At 38.2% G+C, this 20,103-nt stretch overlaps 1 protein-coding gene across 4 annotated transcripts in view; it reads left to right on the forward strand.

Annotated features, from left to right (window-relative positions):
* Positions 1–20,103, forward strand: part of Snap25 (Synaptosomal-associated protein 25kDa) — a 271,616-nt gene that overhangs the window by 130,796 nt on the left and 120,717 nt on the right. For 2 of the 4 annotated variants that reach the window (XM_015169290.3, XM_032440812.2), the window contains exon 4: positions 6,252–6,300. The exons of the other annotated variants lie outside the window; for them this stretch is intronic. In XM_015169290.3, coding sequence (XP_015024776.1) covers positions 6,252–6,300 — 49 coding nt within the window. The remainder of the gene's footprint in view (positions 1–6,251; positions 6,301–20,103) is intronic. 4 annotated transcript variants of the gene reach the window in all.

Below are 20,103 nucleotides of genomic sequence, written 5' to 3' on the forward strand. Positions count from 1 at the left end.
TGCATTCTACCGGAGGATCTCTTGATTTTATTGAGACGCTTATGTGCTAGGTGATCCGTGATCACTTAAACGTGGAAAGCTTCTAGGTAACAACTCAGATTCCTGATCGCCCACACGAGTGTTGGGAATTTCCTCTCGCATAGGCCTTCATTCGTTCCTACCCTTTTAACGTCTGCATCAGCAATGCGCCCATACCATGCTCGCTCAAGCAATACGAGCCTAGCTGGCGGGATAAGCTAAAACGGTGGAAGTCGTCGGGCTCTTTTTCAACTGGCACTATACCTTATCCTGTTCGATGCCATCTACCAACTAATCCAGCTCCTCAGTCACACTCCGCATAGACAGATTTTTCGGATTGTCGTCCTTTACCAGGATCCTATGCTCGGAGATATGCGAGACCGTTTCAAAACCTTCAAAACCACTCTGGCACTGACTTCTCATCTCCTGCCTCTGGGCGGATCCCAACCTTTGCCTCTATTTGCTCTCTTCCCTGTCAGATTCTGAGCGGGGCCCTGCCTCCGTTTCCTTTCCCATGTCCTCGCCGTTTAGTTGCCGAGCAGGTAATCGTCTTCCATGTGGTAGGAGTATTTCTATCGGCATGCTGGTCACCGTTACTGTTGGTCGAATACGTGTTGCCAACATAAGACGTAGAACTCGATGGGTGTCGGTGTTTGAAATGAATTTCTTGAACTCTGGCAAAGTCTATTTTAGCTTACACACATTGTACATTTATATTAAGGGCAACATGCCCTTAAGTCATGAGACATAAGTCATGAGTGTTAATAAGAAAGTATTGGTGCTTGTAATTATAGTTCGCATACAGAGCACTCGCGGGCATTCGGCTTATCAAGGATGGATGGTGAACATATTTGCTATAAGATCATATTACATTTTATCCTGCTACTTACCAGCGCTTATGTTTTAAATATGCATTATTGTCAATGGCAATATAAATGATTGCAACAAGGTGTAACAATATGCATGCATGAATACGCTACAGTATCAGCGCATCCTGCCCTTTAACCCCAATCGTACGCAATTCTCGATCGTGATACGTATCGCTTCAGTGTCGAATGTCGCCGGCACTGTCCGCACACCAATTTTCACCATTTCGAAGATTTGTCTACAATAAAGCGATATTCTACAACCGTCTTATGGGTGTCGGTGTGGATCTGCTGCTGTATCCTTTTCCTAGCACCGGTAATATTCCTGGCTGCTCCTGTCAACAATAGTAATTGCACAAATTGGGACCCTCCTTCACGAATTCTCCCACCTGCGCACACCTATATCATGCCCGCCGTGGATCGAGCCTTTTCTTCTCCTTTTATTTTGTTGATGTATTTTTTTTTTTAATTTTTCCCATTTGTTTTGTCTTAAGTCCTCCTTTCATCCTTTTTTCCCACAAACAAAAAAATTGCCAGAGTCACTGTGTTGATCACTGTTGCTAGTTAAATTTATTTTATTATTTATTTATTTTTTTTTTTTTTTTATAAGTGGTTAATTCATTTTTTTTTTAATTTATTATTAGATCTTTTTGCTGATTCACTTATTTATTGCTAGTTGACATTAATTATTATTTGTCCATTCATTGCAATTTATTTGGTTATGTTAAACGCCAGAATACCTTATTCCTAGATAATTATTAAAAATATTATTATTTACTTACTAAGCGGAGTTTTTCGTACTGCTTGGAGCCCTAGCGCTCCTCTGAACTCTGACTACTGTTGGTTACCTTGGGTAGTCGCCTTACATGATTAGAGTCTTCTTTTCACTGTGTGTAAGAAGTAAAACTTTTCCAACAAACTTGCGATTTATGGAATGCTGGTTTAGGGTAGGGAACATGTAACAACAAAGTAGAATTTGTTTTTTTTCGTGGAATATGTGCAGTGAGTCTCCAAGATAACACCCAGCTATTTTTATGTTATGTAACCAGCAGACTGCTGCATAATCGATGCAGTAAGCAGTCTGGCTATAAACCAATTGACTTCAATTAGACAATCTTTTTGATGTTCCTATCAGATTTTTTTAAATTTAAAATTCTTTTATTATCACCTAATATGCTGTTACCACAATTTAGCAGCTTTCATCAGAGTGAGGATCGGGGTTCATAATATACAATAGCTTGGGTAAAAGGTAGCGTAATTTGCATATTTACATTTATATGTATGTTAATTATTGTTTAGACTAGATTATATTTTGTTTGGCTGGGGATCTGCATGCTACACCAAAGGCGGCGATCGGGTAGGTCCTTTTAACTACCTACTTCTTCTACACCTCATTAACAGGTTCCTTGAAGGGACGTTAGAGTGGTTGTGGAGCTTGCCTCTCCGTTAAAAATATTTTCTATAATTGGAACCTTAAGGTCCTTTGTGATGTCCCGTCTGCGAATATACCGTTCGGCTCCAGAATTTTTTTGGAAGGTCTTGGTCTAAATGATGCGATCTGTTTGTGATGATGCGAAGGTTTGTTTAGTTGAGTTATTGCTGCTATAACCTAGAGACGCCGGGGCAAAAATTATCTTATATATAAGGACATTATTTCTTCTGTCGATAATAACCTCTAGGTATTGATGGCCACGCACCTGCTTTAAGAGTTCACTTTGGAGAAAAAGTCCGGGCAGGAGTATTGCGCCACAATAGCACATTTTTCAGGGTTCACTGCATTGGCGGCTCAAAAATTTGCGCGACTCTCTGTATCCTATCATGCGGCCTTAACCGGCTTGAAAAGCTCTAGGTTGCAGGCTTCGGATCTGTCCATTGGCAATCTGGCCCAGGTGACATCGGCATGTCGGACAGGGAACTTAGCGCAACTCCTTCCTGACCTTCTTGGTCATAGGGCGATAGAGCCTGTTGATTCGGGGGTCCTGGGTACTAACTTACTCCCTCCTTAGTGCCCTTTTCAGGGAAAGAAGGCCGTCATCGATGGGCGGAAGTATACTTGTGTGTAGGCTTGCAAGCTTACATTTGTGCGTTGGCAGCCGCGGGATGTACTTGGTCCAACATGGTGTGAACTGCAGCGTCGGCATCCTCGGCTGTTAAGATTTAAATGCTTAAATCTATCGTGCTGTTAAGTTTAGCATTTAGGCGTTAAATGTCCGACATAAAAGGGAGATGCCTCCGCTTTCTAGGGATTGAGCAGTTGGTTAGCGCTTCACGTAGCGAAATGCCTTTGCCGGCAGTCGCCACCAACAATGAATTTATGATCAATGAGAGAATCGAATGCAGATAGGTTCCATGAAAGGTTAGGGGTAGATACACTGGAGCTACAGGTATTTCGCTCAAAGGGGTCCCCACGATAATAGCTGCTTTCTGTGTAGTGCAGGAAGTCACTGGATGTAGTTGGTAGTGCATCAAGTCCTGTTTGACAAGCACCGCAGCAGCTCCTCTGGCACGATCTGTTGGATAATCCTCGAGTTAGGGACATACTCCGCTATGGCTAGTCTAGGCCTGCGTGTGAATTGGTTTCTAGGACAAGCAGAAACAGTTTAGGCTCGTTCGCATTTTGTATAATGCTGCGAACGTTCCACGATCCGAGGCGCATGTGAGTAGAAATTTTTTGCGTTTAATGAAACACCGAGCTGTAGAGAACCTTGCGACTGCGGCATTTAAAGCTGCCATCAACTGCTGGAGTTCTTAGAGGATGCTTCCGAGAGACGTATCTTGTTTCTGACATCCTTGCTTTGGATATTGAGGCTGCGTTGGAACATTGCCAGGGGCGCGCAGAGGGATTGCGCAGTTGTGCATGTTGCCGGTAAATTTTGGCTGCAGTCCCTATTTTTTATGACCCTACATAAGGTCTACATAACAGAAATTTTAACGATCAAGGGCAATACCATACGTGAGCTTCTCTAGGTCCTTTTAGAATCCAAGGGGGTTGGAGTGGCCATCGTACCTGATACCCCACTTCCGCATTTGCTCCGACCTCCGACTGAAGGCATGGCCTGGTATTGTAAGGAACGCTACCCGGCTCGGTAGGTTTCTGCCCAACCTCTACGATGGTCGCGGTGGCGATCCTCAATTTCCCCGGAATCATAAGCCTCCCGTGATACCCGTACTGGCTAAAATAGGGACAGGCGGCTGGGGACGCGCGTACAATTTGGAGCTCGTACGATCAGACTCCGATTTTAGACGTGGTCATCCGCTCACCTCAGGTAGGACGCCCCAGGATAGAGGTTCCAACGGTTTCGCGATTTGAGAATCCAGCTCGGCCGAGCCGAGCCGAGATCTAAGTTGAATGCCGCCTACGCAGCTCCTTCACGCGCCCTTCCTTTTCCAGCCCGAACTCATTGCGCCGCTGGTGGATCATCTGATTCCATCCTGAGTTTTTATCTCTAACTCTAAGAACCTGCACTAATCTCCCTTTTCAGTGGACTGTAGCCTTAGTTGTAATCCGTGTTCACACTTCTCGTTCCGTAGAACTAATTGACTATTATTCTTGTCTTTCCCCGGCGATCTCGCAAAACTCAAAAGCAAAAATACAAAAAAGCACTTCATAATTTTTCAAATTGTGACCATCCTTCACTTTTCTTTCGCGTTGTCTTATTATTTTCCTTTTATTTGATATTTATTATTATATATATATTATTATTTTTTTTTCGTCGGTCTCCTCACAAAAAAAAATAAAACAAAATAATCCACGTAATGGCCTTTCAACTTTTAATCCTCGTCCATTTGACTTGTGTTGCACTTGTCTGCTCTTATTGCTCTCTTTTTTTTTATTTCTCCTTTTCTCCATTGCCTTCGCAACTGTAACGACAAATTCAACTTGCACGCGGTGAATTCAAACTTGCGTTTAAATTCAAACTTACTTGAATGTATTGTTATCTGTCTCTGGCTGGCAAAGAAATAAATTTTCTTAGTTTTCAAGCGCTGATCATGATCTACCGCGAATTTGTGTTAACATATGTATGTATACATGAATGCATTTTTTGTACTGAGGTTAGCTCCGTAGATAATATGTATTTTTAAGTCGATGCAAATATTTATATATTCCACTGCGTGGAATTGGTCATACTTATGCTCTTCCTTCCTTAAATAGAGAAAGTAACCATCCGGGCCATCCAAATCACATTTGTTCTCGTCGGAGAATACAATTCGGTGCCACTCCCGTTGCATGGTCATATTGCCTCGGGAAAATAATCGCTGCTGCTTTGAAGACAGTTCACCGTTTTTTTTTTTTTTTTAGTTTTTGACGTTTTAGGTATCTTGTCTTCGAAATAACCCGTTCAATTGTAGAAACATTGGCAATAACAGCCGATTTCCCCTTTATTTTGGCAGCGGAGTCATGCTAGTTCGACGGATTCCTCAAAGTAGCTCTATTATCAGCCGATGAAACTACGCAGGATTCTCACCTTTCATATTATTTCCAAAGTCATTTGATTTCCGTACAAAATTGCTGAATTTTCGACATATGTTACCTTTTTTTGGAATTTCATGTATAGAAGGGCCACACTCCTCGAAAGTTTTGATTTTGCCTCTTTTCTCATTGCTTAATGGTCCCATTTTGGGCTTAAATAATGTCCACGAAAACAATGGAAGTCTTTAAGTCGCTTTCGAAACTTTGCGAAAAGTGATGATGAAAAGGGGGCCGTTATTCAAATGAGCCAAATAGTTTGTGCCTTTAACTTGCATAACAAGTTATTCGGACTATTTTTCCTGGAGCAGGTGAAAGTATTAGAAGCAAAATGCTAATTTTACTACTAAGTGCATAGATCTGTGATCTATACGCATTTTCACATTTCAAGAAAAGGGGCGCTATTCAAGTGAGCGGCAGATTATATTAGGAGAGGAGCACTTCTCTGTCTAATTTGGCCAAGATATCTTTTGAAAACACCCAAATTTTCAAACATTTTTTGCCCGATAATTTTTACCGTGCCAAAATATATAGTAATAGGATGTTCATACGATTTTCGTTATTTGTAACTGTAGTGATGCGGGTATCAATAATATATATATACTTTATGGGATCTCCTTTTATGAAATTTTTTTCTCAAGATCATAAATGGACCCTTGAATGGTAAATTGGGTCAGTCGAAACAAGACATATTGTGCAATATTTGCCCGATTTTAAAAGTTATCGGATTCTACAATATACTTTATCACATTCCCTCTATTTGATGCATAGCAAATATATCTGATTTAATTAAAAAAATAAATTCACAAAATTTTAAACACGAAATAAAAATATGAACATTTTTAATGGACTCTCCCATTATGGTACTAATTTTAAAATAAACATGTATTTCTATTTAGAGCGCGGAAGTTGGGATGCGAAGCATTGTTATGTTGGACGAGCAAGGAGGTAAGACATATAAAGTAGCATGTTATCAATGCTATTTATTTATCTTGCATAGCCGATAAGCATCTCCCTAGCATATGCCTACACTAGAAATGTTGATAATGCTGGTTGACAAAAGCAATGCCGCATTTTAATTAATTTAACCAAAAATTAGCTTTTTTTTGGTATTGCTTTAACAATTTGAGTACTCTTTATTAGACACTTGAACACTTGTATGATGGTAAAGCACTCAGGACCATCATTCCTTTAATTTCCGTAATGTTCCATAAAGACAGATAACAATGTTGTTTTTTGACTGTTTGTCTAAGCTGATTTGATAATAACGATTAAAACAATTAAAATAGCACAACAGAAAACAATACAATCGCAATTGCAATGTTGTTAAATTCAATGATGTCGTGCGTGAATGTGTGTGTGCATGTGTACAGAACGTTTATACATACGGATGGACGGACAGGCAGACCGACATAGCTAGATCGACTCGGCTGTTGATGCTGATCAGGACTATATATGGGATCAGAGATGATTGTAACTGGCCATTAAATTCATTTGCGCAAAAGCGTTATACCGTTTTTATCCATTATTGGGTGGGTATAAAAATATAGCAACAATAAAGTCCCTTACGCCTTAAAAAATAATTATTGTTGGTGATTTGCGATTGATAAGTTCCTTGAAGAGCATCCAAGGGGTGTTAATCAGTTTAGCAGACTGTCCGACAGCATATAACTGCGTTAAACACAGCACAAGTCCGGTTTGGGGTAACATCTCGTTCCTTCTTAATTTAGTTTTCTGATACCGCTGGATTCAAAACACAGATCGTTTTGAATCAAGAATTAGTTTTTCTACTTGAATTTTGATAACTGCAGGTGCGTTTCCACTAGAACTGTGAGCTGCAGGCTCAGGATTGGCATCAAGGAAAGTGAGCTTTGGTGAGCAGCTCCAGCGATTGGTGGTTTGGCTGGTTAGCTAGCGAACATTCCTTATGGATATTTCTTTATGTTCGGTTAGTATTTCGCAGAATAAAGATAGGAACTGTCTTCTTAGCTCAACACATATTTACTTTCAGAAGTTGACTCGATAGATATCTGTGCATAAATATCCTTTGCTAATTTATAAAGACTTTCATTTCCTTATTGAACTGATCGACCTCTCACGTGACAAGGAGATACGGGTATATTTTGGAGCGCAGATCTGATTACACTAAATTACAGATAAAAGAATAACAGTAACGAAATAACACAGCACATATTTTATTTTTTATATATTAATGGTCGACAAAAACCAGTGTCTTCCTAATTATTTAATGTATCATCAAGCCATGAAAATTAAATGTCAAAAGCATAATTTGAATTCACGATTTTCCAATAACATCACCGACCGATGGTTGTGTTTTATATGCTCATCTGGCTAGCGATTCCCCTTTTCAAAGCTAATTTTGTCAGTGCATTATTAGAGCCTACAGCTAAGAATGCGTTAGTAGAGAAAATAGTGTTCTTAAGGTAAAATTAAAAATAATCTATATTTCCAATATTATTTATTAATAAAATTATTTGAAGGAAAATAAAGAAAAAAGGAAGTTATTAATAAAGTAAGGAAACTAAATATATAGATTGTTAAGTAGATAGAATAAAGAGATAGTGATTGGAAATCCAAGACGGTGCGGAAAATATATCGCTTGACCGGCAACTTATGCCCCTACTTACAGCTGGGGATTGTCGATGAGGTATCCAAAGGTATCCTGAAAGAAAACGATTTTATTAGGTGTATAGAACGTTCTGTGGAAAAACGTGATACAAACTATTGAAATTTTTACATAGTACACAACAAGAATTCTGCACACCGTAATCTTTTATGCACGTAGGTAGAAATAAGGAACGATATTGCCTAGACGGAACAGATATTGAAGACGCCCTAACAGAAAAGGAGAATCTATATCGCCAACAATCAACTTATGTAGAAACCCAATACCGAGTCCTACGATTGGTCAACGACGGAAGGTTAAGAAGAAGAAGCCTGCTAAAGTAGGGGACCCAATTTAAACCTCGTAAGGCAAACAACCAAAATTGCTTCTGAACGGAGACCACACGCAAAATCAGTATTAGAATAGTTCGAGCAAGAAAGTTGTATAGGAGTTTCGTTATGAATGGATCTTTAAGCACTTTTTGTCTCAATAACGATGGTATCTTTAATAAGATTTTGATAAAGTTTAGCATCAAAAGGAACGCTTAGGTCCCTAACTATAAATATACATTACACTGGAGTATAATCGATTGTACTATCGATTGGATAACAAGATAAGATCACTAACCATACAATGTATAGACATACAATGTATAGACATACCAAATGGCACTTTTAATCGCAACATGAAAAATCGAAACGAGACGACCCCAATGGTACCTGAGACCATTTTAGTGTGCCCAGACACTGCTGAGACTGCTGAGAGTGGCAGCCGAACGCCGGCCTAAAAAGCCGAACGTTCAGTATGAAGCCGCATCTCGCTCAGCGCACAACGTCGCGGCTGATGCGTTTTCTTAATGTATGTATGTATGCCATTTTTAAATCCTTACAGCCCAAAAACATATATGTGTATGCATGTGCCTCGCTCTCACTCTGCAATTGCATCCATCTCTTTCTCCCTGCATAGCTTCCCACAAAACTCCGAGATCTACAAACATTTATACGTTTGTGTTGTGTGGATGTGCGCACAAGTAGATCGCGGCGTTTGTCGCGAGCCAGAGGTTATTTCTTCAATTGTGTGCCTTTTGTGCCTGTGGTAGCAATAGGCACTCACATTTAAATGCTCTATCATGTATTTCTTCGTCCAGTCAGGCATAATGAGAAGAATTCGATCAAATTTTATTTAATACACAATTAATTGACCTAAATAAAATATTTATATGGTTGCATAGCATTCAATTATCTTGTAGACGAGAGTGATGTAGATGATAAGTGTATGAAATAATAATTTTGCGGACTATCCGCATACATAAGTATGCAATCGAGAGGATATCATTTAAAAAAAGAATAAAGTGTAACCGTAAATTAAATGAAGTCAGTGTAAAAGGCATCAGTTTGCATTTTAGAAAGGAAAGCATAAGTTTACCAATGTAGTAAATTCAAGCAGGTTGCTTGTTGTTTATCAATTCTTTACGAATCCGTTTTGACCAGGTTAGACAACTGATTTGCAGAATTGTTGCAAATTGGAAGTATTGATTTTTTAAATAATTTAGGGATAACGGACAGATTTACAATTTCCCCGTAATTCTTTATATCACGCGAATGTACGACTGCTAATTCTATCTACTTGCTCAATAGTTAAGAATAAGAAGAAGAATTTATACGAGGAATGGAGGACTCCGAGCAGAATACTCGGTTATAATCATCACAGAGAAAACTTAACAGTTTTCAAGACATTGTTGGTTCAACAAAATTGAAGTGATAAAGGTGTATAATTAATCTAGGTGGGACAGATATGTTCAATAGCTTTTGAGTAATTATTACACCAAGTATTTTTTTACGAATAATTAAAGGTGGAAGATTCACTATCATAAGTCTGCCGGTTACCTCACACGAAGGGCAAACAAGAAGAATTATTTCTATACATATTCAATTCTGTCTTGATGAACAGAATATTGTGGTGACCAGATACATGAGGCATACTCTAGTATAGTACCAAAGATATATAAAGGGTCTTAGTCGTATACGGATCTTCAAATATTTTGACCATCGCTTGATGGAACCCAAAACAATTCTGGCCTTATTGACCACTATCTTTTATAATCCAGAATGACGCTAAGATCATAAACTTCATTACAAGTACTATTGACATGTACGAGAGGTAAGCTATCAAGGATATTAGAAACCAATTGGAGAGGACCTCTAATGAAAGTCAATAATTAAATTTGCAGCAGCTTAAATTAAAGAGGTTAGGTAAAAAATAGCATGATGCCATATCTTTAAATGCAAGCCATAATATAATTAAAGCATTGTCAGCATAGATTAATAGTCGATAGTGAGACAGTATCGAGGGAAGGTTATTAATGAATTATTATTATTAATAATTATTAAAGAGTAAGAAGTAAAGGGCCAAGATGACTACCTTAAGGAGCTCCGGAAGTCACCAGAATATGTTTAGAAAACAAATTTTTGAACATAACCTTTTAACGTTTTTTGGTCAAATACACTGAAATCCACAGCAAGAGATTGACTGGACAGCCGAGAAGGCATTATTTATGAAGCAGCAAGGAGTGGTTGACAGAGTCGAAAGCCTTACCTAAATTAGTAACGATGACGTGTGTCTGCTTTCTTTTCTGAACTTATCAATTACTAGCGAAGTAAACTCAAGAACACGCTTCACGAACCCCTGGTAAATAAAAGAACTACATTATTATTGCAGTTGAGATGTACTGATTCTCTTATAAGTTTAAGGTATAGCGAATAGTTTGGAAATACCTCTTTAGTTTTCGACATCTCACTTACTCTCTCATTTTTGGAGAGGGAAAATGTATGATTATCCAAATGGTCGGAAAAGATGATCTTTAAATACAATTCAAAATGTTTTAAGACAGGTATACATAGTTTACTAGCAGGAACACCATCAGGGTCCGGTGAATGAGCCGGCTCAATTGTTTTCTTTCCAAAGAAAGGGATACATTAAAAATCTTTAGCTTGGGGAGGAAGGGAATAACTACACTCCCTGAGTAGACAACTAGAAATATTGCCAGGCCCAGAAGAGTAAGAAGAGTTTTAAAAATTTATAGCAGAAAGAAGAGAGGAATGGAAAATAATAGCAGCATATATAGAACTAGAAAAAGTAATATTATAATAGTATAATTTAATATTAGGATAGACAGAAGAGTAAATTGGTTTAAAAAAATTATCCATTCCGAGAGAAAAAGAAAATGGCAAACTTAAAGATTGACGCTTCGCGCTTAAAAAATTATAAAACTATATGGGATTTTGGAAAAGTGCCAGTTGCAACGAGGAAGAATATTCAGATAGACTTGACTTGAAGACTTGATATTTGTTAGGTCTGATAGTCTGGGAGTAAACCAAGTTGGCTTTAAAGAAGCAATTGAAGGAATTAAGTTTGTAATAGAAACTCCCAAGATGGAATTCAGGTTGTTATATAAAAAATCAATAGCAATATTCAGATCAATCATCTCATAAAAAAAATCCAACTGGTTGCATGAACACGTCGATTAAGCAAGGAATAGTTTCCTTTGCGGAAGCAGTGCTAGGGCCTCTTTAAAGCTGATGACTACGAAATAAGAGGTTTGCAATTGAACATTGCAAAGGAGGGGACCTGGCGACATTAGCAATAAGGTAGTCGTTGACAAATACAATATTAAGTGTTTTATTCAAATGATTATAAATTGAATTGATTTGAAACAACTAAAAGTTCAGTAAGCAATCATCTATGAAGTTATGCTGTGCTAGACAGTTTGCGACAGTGAATAATGACCAACAGTTGTTTGGTAAATTAAAAACACCCAATACCATAAATAGGTCATAATGACCACACACTTGAGTAAAAATTAATTTATACATGATACATATGTGGTTCATATAAAATTGAATATCACAAGAAGGAGGAATATAGCAGTGTGCGAAATATAAAGCGCGTGATGATAAAGTCAGTGTAACAGATCTTAGCTTCAGTAGCCGTACTTGAACAGAAAGGTTCTAACTGGAGAGTGGCTCCCGAGTCGGCCGGTCATTTCTATGCACAATGAAATTGTTCAAAAATACTTCAAACTCAGATATGGTTGAATATAACCATGTTTCTAAAAATGCGTTTATATGCGAATCGAAGCAAGTGCTAACCATACAAAGATTATTAAGCTTAGCAATGATATGGAGTTTTTAATAATGACGTTTTACGGCAGTACCGGTACCTTGTATCGAGGTGACCGGAAGAGTGACTCGGAAACGCTGGTTTCGTTTTTTTATTTAACTTGTGAACAATCATGAGAAGGCCAACATTTAGGATCACAAATGATTTGGAACTTATCATATGAAACATTAATTTTGAATGATGTTATTTCGAGGTGTGGAGGAACTAAATTTGGTTATTTAGCTGGCAGAAGCCATGCTAGCAAAAAATTCAGTCAATGAATCACATCTGTTGTCAGACGAAAATCGGGAATCAAAAACATGCCTACGAGGGCAACAACAGTTAAAATGGGAGCCGATGAGGGGGAAGATAAAACCCGAGCCAAAGTTACGCGAAAGCTCGTTAGCCACATTATTCAGTTTAAAAAATTGATTTTTCACAGAAAATTACATTCTGGATGAATCAATTTGGTCGTCGATGCATACTGGGCACGACAAACGCAAACCGCCGCAACCCTTCTTGGCAATTGAAGAAATCTTGTCCCAGTCAGACCTGCACATTTGCATCATATTCTCACTCAGCCAGCAATTAACAAGCTGCTGCTATGCAGAGTCTTCACCTGCATAAACGTACAAGGTTTGTTACAGCACAAACTATGGGCTGCAGGGGTCAAAGATAAATAGAATAAATTTGAGTGAGTGCACTGCACTGTTAAAAGTAGTATGAAAAACTTTTTTGTTTATTAAGATATCTTTACATAGCCCGGCATTTCAGAGGATTCCAGGAAAACCTTATTAACCTTATTGCGCAATAACTATGTTAAGAAAATACCACACATAGATTGATTTCACTTTTGTTTTTGGACAGTGTATGCTCGAGAAAAGTTTATATCTCAGCCATTAGCGTGCGTGCACCTTTGGTTGTATGCGTGAATTATACATGCATAAGAACTTTAAAGTATGTATGTATGTGTTGTTATTCACTGCTCTGGCTTCAGCTGGCAAAAAATTAATTTTGTTAGTTTTCTAGCGCAGATCATAACGTATCCCAAATTTTTGTTGATATATGAATGCATTTTGTGTACTGAGGTTGGCTTCGCAGAAAATATGTATTTCTAAGTTCTCCAATTAAGAAATAAAAGAGTGCTAGAAATACAATTACATTTCAAGTCGACTCGAAGGTCATTTTTAGTTATGACCGCATTATAATTATAATGGCCTCCTCGCGGAGGCGAACAAAAAATAATAAAATAAAAAAAAATAAAAATTATTTAAATGTATCTTTGAAAACAACGAATTTGCACTTTTACTTCCTTAATTTATTTTGTATTACTTAAAAATAATAATTTAATTGATAATTTCAAATATAAAAAATTACATAAATATTTGCATCGACTTAAAAATACAAATTTTTTTGTACGGAGCCCACCTCAGTACACAAAATGCATTCATATATCAACAGAAATGTTGGGTAGGTCGTGATCTGCGCTAAAAAACTAAGAAAATTATTTCTTTGCCAGCCAGAGACTTTGCCAGAGCGGTGGATTACAACACATTTAAATATGCTGTTATGTATGTATATTCACACGCATACAAACTTAATTGCTTGCACGGCCCTCATAGAGCCGTAGCTGAGAAAAAATTCTATTTTTAGCTTTTTCGTTTTCTCGGCTGTGAGAGCGCAATGCTACAGATTTCGTGTTCGTTCTCAATTTTGAATAAATCAAGCTGCATAGTAGCATTTTGGTTTATGGCGTTACTCATCTTAGTGCTTGTATTGTCTTTGGTAAAACTATGTTTTAATATAAAAAATTCCTTTATATATTAATATTTCTTGAAAAAGGCATTTACGAGTTTTTGGTTTTTGGTAAAAAATAAGAGTTCGTGTCATCAAACTTGAGATGTAGCTTCTAGAATAGTATATATATCAAGTATCTTTCTTTTATGGATATCACCACCACCCCGCTATTACCACAAAAATATAATTAAATAAATGAACCAATTTATACTGCCCACCAATATAATTCACAATTTAAATGCAAATGTCATTTTGATAATACTGTAAGAAATTTCATCAAGATTGGTTAAGAAACACAAACGTTATTAACGTAACGTGGCTGGCCTCACGTTTGCGGCAGCTGGCGAAAATAGCTAGAATTTCTGTATATTGGCACATACACACATTCATACGCGTCTTATTCGAATTCTATCAACATCTTAGCAATTGTACTGTTTTCTGTTTTTCTGGGATGGTTGTTGAATAGAGGCGGCATTAAACAATGCCGCCTCGTAACGGCTACGAGGTAACGAAGAAGGTTCTGCAGCATATCGGCCACTACCGCGGGTAATGGGTTCCGGTAAAAGTCTGCTGTAAATGTTGCTTTATCTCAAAGACACGCTTGGAAGTTAAAGAGCTGGGAAGTTACGTTCGACGGTAACAGCAGTCAAACCTCGATCGAAGATTTCGTGCTCCGAATAGAGTTCCATAGCACCAATATCGATGCCCATGGAGGAAAATTCTTAGTTGTTTTAATACGCACTTAAGTTGTGTTGAGCATGATCTAATAAAAATATCCAAAAAAGGTATGAGAGAAAATCTATTTACATAGACCCAACGGTCATCTTCTTCTTTATAGCCCACCAATTTACCTTCACGATATGGTGTAGGGCCATAACTAATGATAAATGAGCTAAAGGCCGAGGTCGAAGATTTTCGCTCTGGTCAGAAGGGCACTAACTGTCCCGGATGCTGGAACTGTGGCGAGAGTGGCCACGATTTTAAACTCAGTCCATCCACAGAACGGAAACTGTTTCGTTTTAAATGTAGTTTTCCAGGCAACATTTCTCCCAAATGTCCTTATCGCTCAGGAAACAATTGATCAACTCACTTTAGAGGATGCAGTCTGCCCAAATAATGAATAGCCGAGCGGCCGGAAGCAATTTGTAAGAAAATGCATTTATTTAAGATATTTTATCCTCTAAAATTAGGTGGGAAAAGTGTCATGGCGTTTTGAGAAGGCACGAGACCGTTTTTGTCGACGTCGCCTTGCAAAGAGGCAGGTGGCAGACACGGTTAGAAGTGGTAGAAAAATCGACTTGCAAGTATTTGCCGAGGTACTCATCTCATGAGAGGAGTGTTAGTCTGCTGGGAGAAAAAAGTCAAGAATCAATCGAAGATCTAGGGCTTACGGTGCAACCATTTGCTTCGATAGCCTGATCCGCTCGATGAGAGGATAGACCTATTATCGGTCGTGTTGAACTCCAAATCTCGTACCGGGAGCTGAATAAAAATTAAATGTTTTTTATCTGCCCTTAATTGAAACAACGAAACTATTTTGGGATGGATTTTTGGCGAGCCTTAACTCCTGCCGCAGACGCTTTGGGTCCCGAGGAGCTAATGCCTACGGATATCCGAGTGGAAGAGCTTCTGGTCGTATCGATCGCGCACCATGGGAAAGAATACGAAAAACTCGAAAATGAGTCGAGCTGCTGGGAGTTATCTACGGAGGAAAGGATAGAATTGGAGGTGGTCAAGCAAGATTTTACTTTTGAATGAAATGGATGGGGTACGACGGACTTAGAGAAACATACCATCGGCATCGTAGAAAGGATCAAACCGTACAAGGATAAGCCCTACCCGTTTTAGCCAACGATGCTAAAAGGAGTGGAGGAGAAAGTGGACAGAATATTCTCTCAATAGGAGAACAGTTTTTGCCTCGATGCTCAACAATTTGACTATTAAAGCCCGCAACCACAACAGTGCCGTAAAATGGCTGAAATATTCGATGCGCCACTGCCGACGGCTTTCCTAAGGAGCTCTCTAAGGACTTCCTTACAGACTGTAAGAAATGCTGTTCGAAAGTTAGACGAGCTAACTGGAACACTGGGATTAACTATGTCCAATAAATTGCCAGGAGCTGTTCGATGAAGAACAAGAGCGGGCTCTAAAAGTCGACTGGCTATTAAGCCGCAAATCAAGCTGTATATCTGCACGAAGGCTCTGCTCTTTTAAACGATGTTAGCACCCATTTGGACATACGCTATCCAAGTCTGTGGCACTGCGTCAGCACACCAGTTGCATTAAAAATAAGAAGTGCACGCCAAGGCAGCACGTAAGGCTGTCGGCCAGCCATGCTACGGAACAGGCCGCCGCCGATAATCTGCTGCAGCATCCTCCAGAGTCCTGGCTGACCTCAACAGAGAACGAATCATTTAAACAGCTCCTTCCCTATATTAACTTCGTGTCATTAGCCATTTGGGCCATGCAATGCAAAAGAACGACTAATTCGCCTGATGGACAAAGTAGTGCCCATCAAGCTGCGACCCAGTGTTAATGTTTATATGGCCTGCCGTTGCTTTAGATGTCCAAATTCATCTTAAGTACTTACGTCAAAATAGACAGCGCAAAGCAAATCTCTCCATCAGGCAGGTTGCTATAGGCGCTTTAAGCGAGATTTCGTGAAATAAAAAAAATATTGTTAACGCTTAGCAAACCTCTCCTCACTCTCTAGAATTTTATTCTCTTGATGAGATTCTAGAATATTTTAAGAGCCTGAATTTAAACTGCGTTGACAATTTGGATATTTGGTGGTAATATGTTATATATGCTGTATTAGGATACATGAGGCTATGTGTACTTATGGTATATGTTGTGGGTTTGGTACGGTGATGATTGTATATTGATTGATTCTGGTATTTGTGGTCCTTCATTTTGTTTCATATGTTTGACAATTATTCTTTGGGGTAATGCCTTGAACTTTTAGATAATATACAATATTATAGCACTTATGCAAAGTGTTGTTACCGTTACAATTTGAAGGGTGTTGTACATTTTCTTTTACGATTTTTTGGCTTGAATGTATGCAGAGGTTTTAATTTGGTTACGTTACTTCCTACATGAATCGTTTGTGTAAGTTTATTACAAGGTTTATTAAGCGATGAAAAAAATATAAATTTTATGGAAGCAAGTCTTTTTATACCCTTGCAGAGGGTATTATAATTTTGTCGTGAAATGTGTAACGCATAGAAGGAGACATCTCCAACCCCATAAAGTATATATATTCTTAATCAGCATCAACAGCCGAGTCGATATAGCCATGTCCGTCTGTCCGTCTGTCTGTTTCTATGCGAACTAGTCCCTCAGTTTTAAAGCTATCTTAATGAATGCAGAACTCCCTCTTTCTGTTGCACGCAGCACATATGTGAAAACCAGCTGCATCGGACCACTATATCATATAGCTGCCATAGGAACGATCGGTCGAAAATCAAGTTTTAGTATGAAAAAACATTTTGTTTATCAATATATCTTGACCAAACTCGGCATTTATTAGTTTTACTTTATTCCTCATATATATGCAAAATCCTATTAAGATCGAACCACTATATCATATAGCTGCCATAGGAACGATCGGTCGAAAATTAAGTTGTATGAAAAAACATATTGTTTATCAAGATATCTTGACCAAACTCGGCATTTACTATTTTCCCGGTACTTCTTGGATAGGGGCAAAGCACTATGAGCATTATGAAAAGGTTGGGTCAGCAAGGGTATTAGATCTTTGGCGTGCCGAAGATAGCCTTTTCTCGTTTTATTTGATGTTAGCAACTGAATAAACTTATATAACTTCCAGCCCTAGTAACCTGTGGCTTAGCGGCAGGGGCGTCGCTGTTGGCCCGTTTTCGTTTGTTGGAATTTTCGGCGGTTGCCAATCGGGGCATGGAAGAAATGCCACAGACACCAATTCAGCATTTTGCTGCACTTCTAATAAGGTGTTGCAATGCTTCTTATTGGGAATGCATGAATTTATTAGTTTTTACCTTTTCCCCCTTTGATTTAAGCTTGTCCTCAAGCGATCATCACAAGAAGGGTATGTTGTTGAACCTGCGGTTGGCATCTGTATTTTGTATTTGGATATGCGTTGGTCCTTTTTTGGGTCTCTCTTGTTCTTAGTTCAGTTGCAGTATTATATTTATCTTATTTTTCTTTAATACGTGTTGTACACAGGTAAGAAGGATGGCAACTGTGAACACAATTATGAAACCGACTCTATTTATACCCTGAACCCATGAAAAATGGGTATATTATATTTGTTCCAAATCCAAATGTTTGTAACAGGCAGAAGCAAGCATCTCCGACCCAATAAAGTATATATATTCTTGATCAATAGTCGAGTCGATCTATCCATGTCCATCTGTCTGTCTGTCGGTCTGTCTGTCTGTCCGTCTGTATGTCTGTCCGTATTTATGAACGCAAGGACCTCAGAACCTATAAGAGCTAGAGACTTGAAATTTTAGATGTAGGTGCTCCTAGTACCTGCGCAGTTCGAGTTTGTTTCCGATAATCGATAACTTACTCCATTTTCAAACAATCGATAAATTTCGAAGTCGATATCCTGTTTTTAGGGGCATTTTTGGTAAATAATAAGAGCTAGAGTCACCAAACTTGGCATATAGCTTCTAAAATAGAATATATATATATGCATTTGATGTTGGAATAGAAGGGTTTAGGGTATCCCCCAGTCGGGAGCCGACTAAAACCTCTTACTTGCTGATGTTGTCGATCTGCATTCTTTTAATGATTCCAGAGAAAGAATCTTAATTCTTTGATTATACCCTTGCAGAGGGTATTATAATTTTGTCGTGAAATGTGTAACGCATAGAAGGAGACATCTCCGACCCCATAAAGTATATATATTCTTAATCAGCATCAACAGCCGAGTCGATATAGCCATGTCCGTCTGTCCGTCTGTCTGTTTCTATGCGAACTAGTCCCTCAGTTTTAAAGCTATCTTAATGAAACTTTGCAGAACTCCCTCTTTCTGTTGCACGCAGCACATATGTGAAAAGCAGCTGGATCGAACCACTATATCATATAGCTGCCATAGGAACGATCGGTCGAAAATTAAACTTTTGTATGAAAAAATATTTTGTTTATCAATATATCTTGACCAAACTCGGCATTCATTAGTTTTACTTTATTCCTCATATATATGCAAAATCCTATGAAGATCGAACCACTATATCATCTAGCTGCCATGGGAACGATCGGTCGAAAATTAAGTTTTTGTATGAAAAAACATTTTGTTTATCAAGATATCTTGACCAAACTCGGCATTTATTAGTTTAACTAAACTCCTCATATATATGCAAAATCCTATTAAGTTAGGATCGATCGGTCAAAAATTAAGTTTTTGTATGAAAAAACATTTTGTTTTTCAAGATATCTTGACCAAACTCGGCATTTATTAGTTTAACTAAGCTTCTCGTATATATGCAAAATCCTATTAAGATCGGACCACTATATCATATAGCTGTCATAGGAATGATCGGTCGAAAATTAAGTTTTTGTACGAAAAAACAAGATATCTTGACCAAACTCGGCATTTATTAGTTTTACTATGCTCCTCATATATATGCAAAATCCTATTAAGATCGGACCACTATATTATATAGCTGCCATAGGAACGATCGGTCGAAAATTAAGTTGTATGAAAAAACATTTTGTTTATCAGAAGTTTATCTTTTACTTGAGACTGTGTAAATCTATTCTTGAAGTTACTTAAATGTTGGGGATATATCTGCCAAATTTGGTTCGTTGTTTCTTCTGAGGTAACTATTTCGTTAATAACGGATGGGCTTAGATGAGCTTTCAGTATTTGCGTAAGGTCGCATTCTGAAAAATTTGGTCGAGTAATCGTATGTCTGTGGAATGTTGGGAATGGGATGTGAAATTTGTAATTTGTTTCGTTGGCTCTACTGAGAAATATCTGGTTTTTGAATGTTTTAGAAAAAGTTCTAATAGCAATAGTTGGATGCATCTGTTGTCAGATGAAATTCATTGCTAAAGTCCGGGTGGAGTATTACCTCATTCGAAACAAGAGCGTTTTTGTGATTTTATTAAATGTTTCGATCGCTTCTTCGTTAAGATTAATGAGCTTTTTAGATGATTGATTTTTCTACACACTTCCA

This window comes from Drosophila virilis, unplaced genomic scaffold (genome assembly GCF_030788295.1).
Source record: "Drosophila virilis strain 15010-1051.87 unplaced genomic scaffold, Dvir_AGI_RSII-ME tig00001170, whole genome shotgun sequence".
In the NCBI taxonomy this organism is placed as follows: Eukaryota; Metazoa; Arthropoda; class Insecta; order Diptera; family Drosophilidae; genus Drosophila; species Drosophila virilis.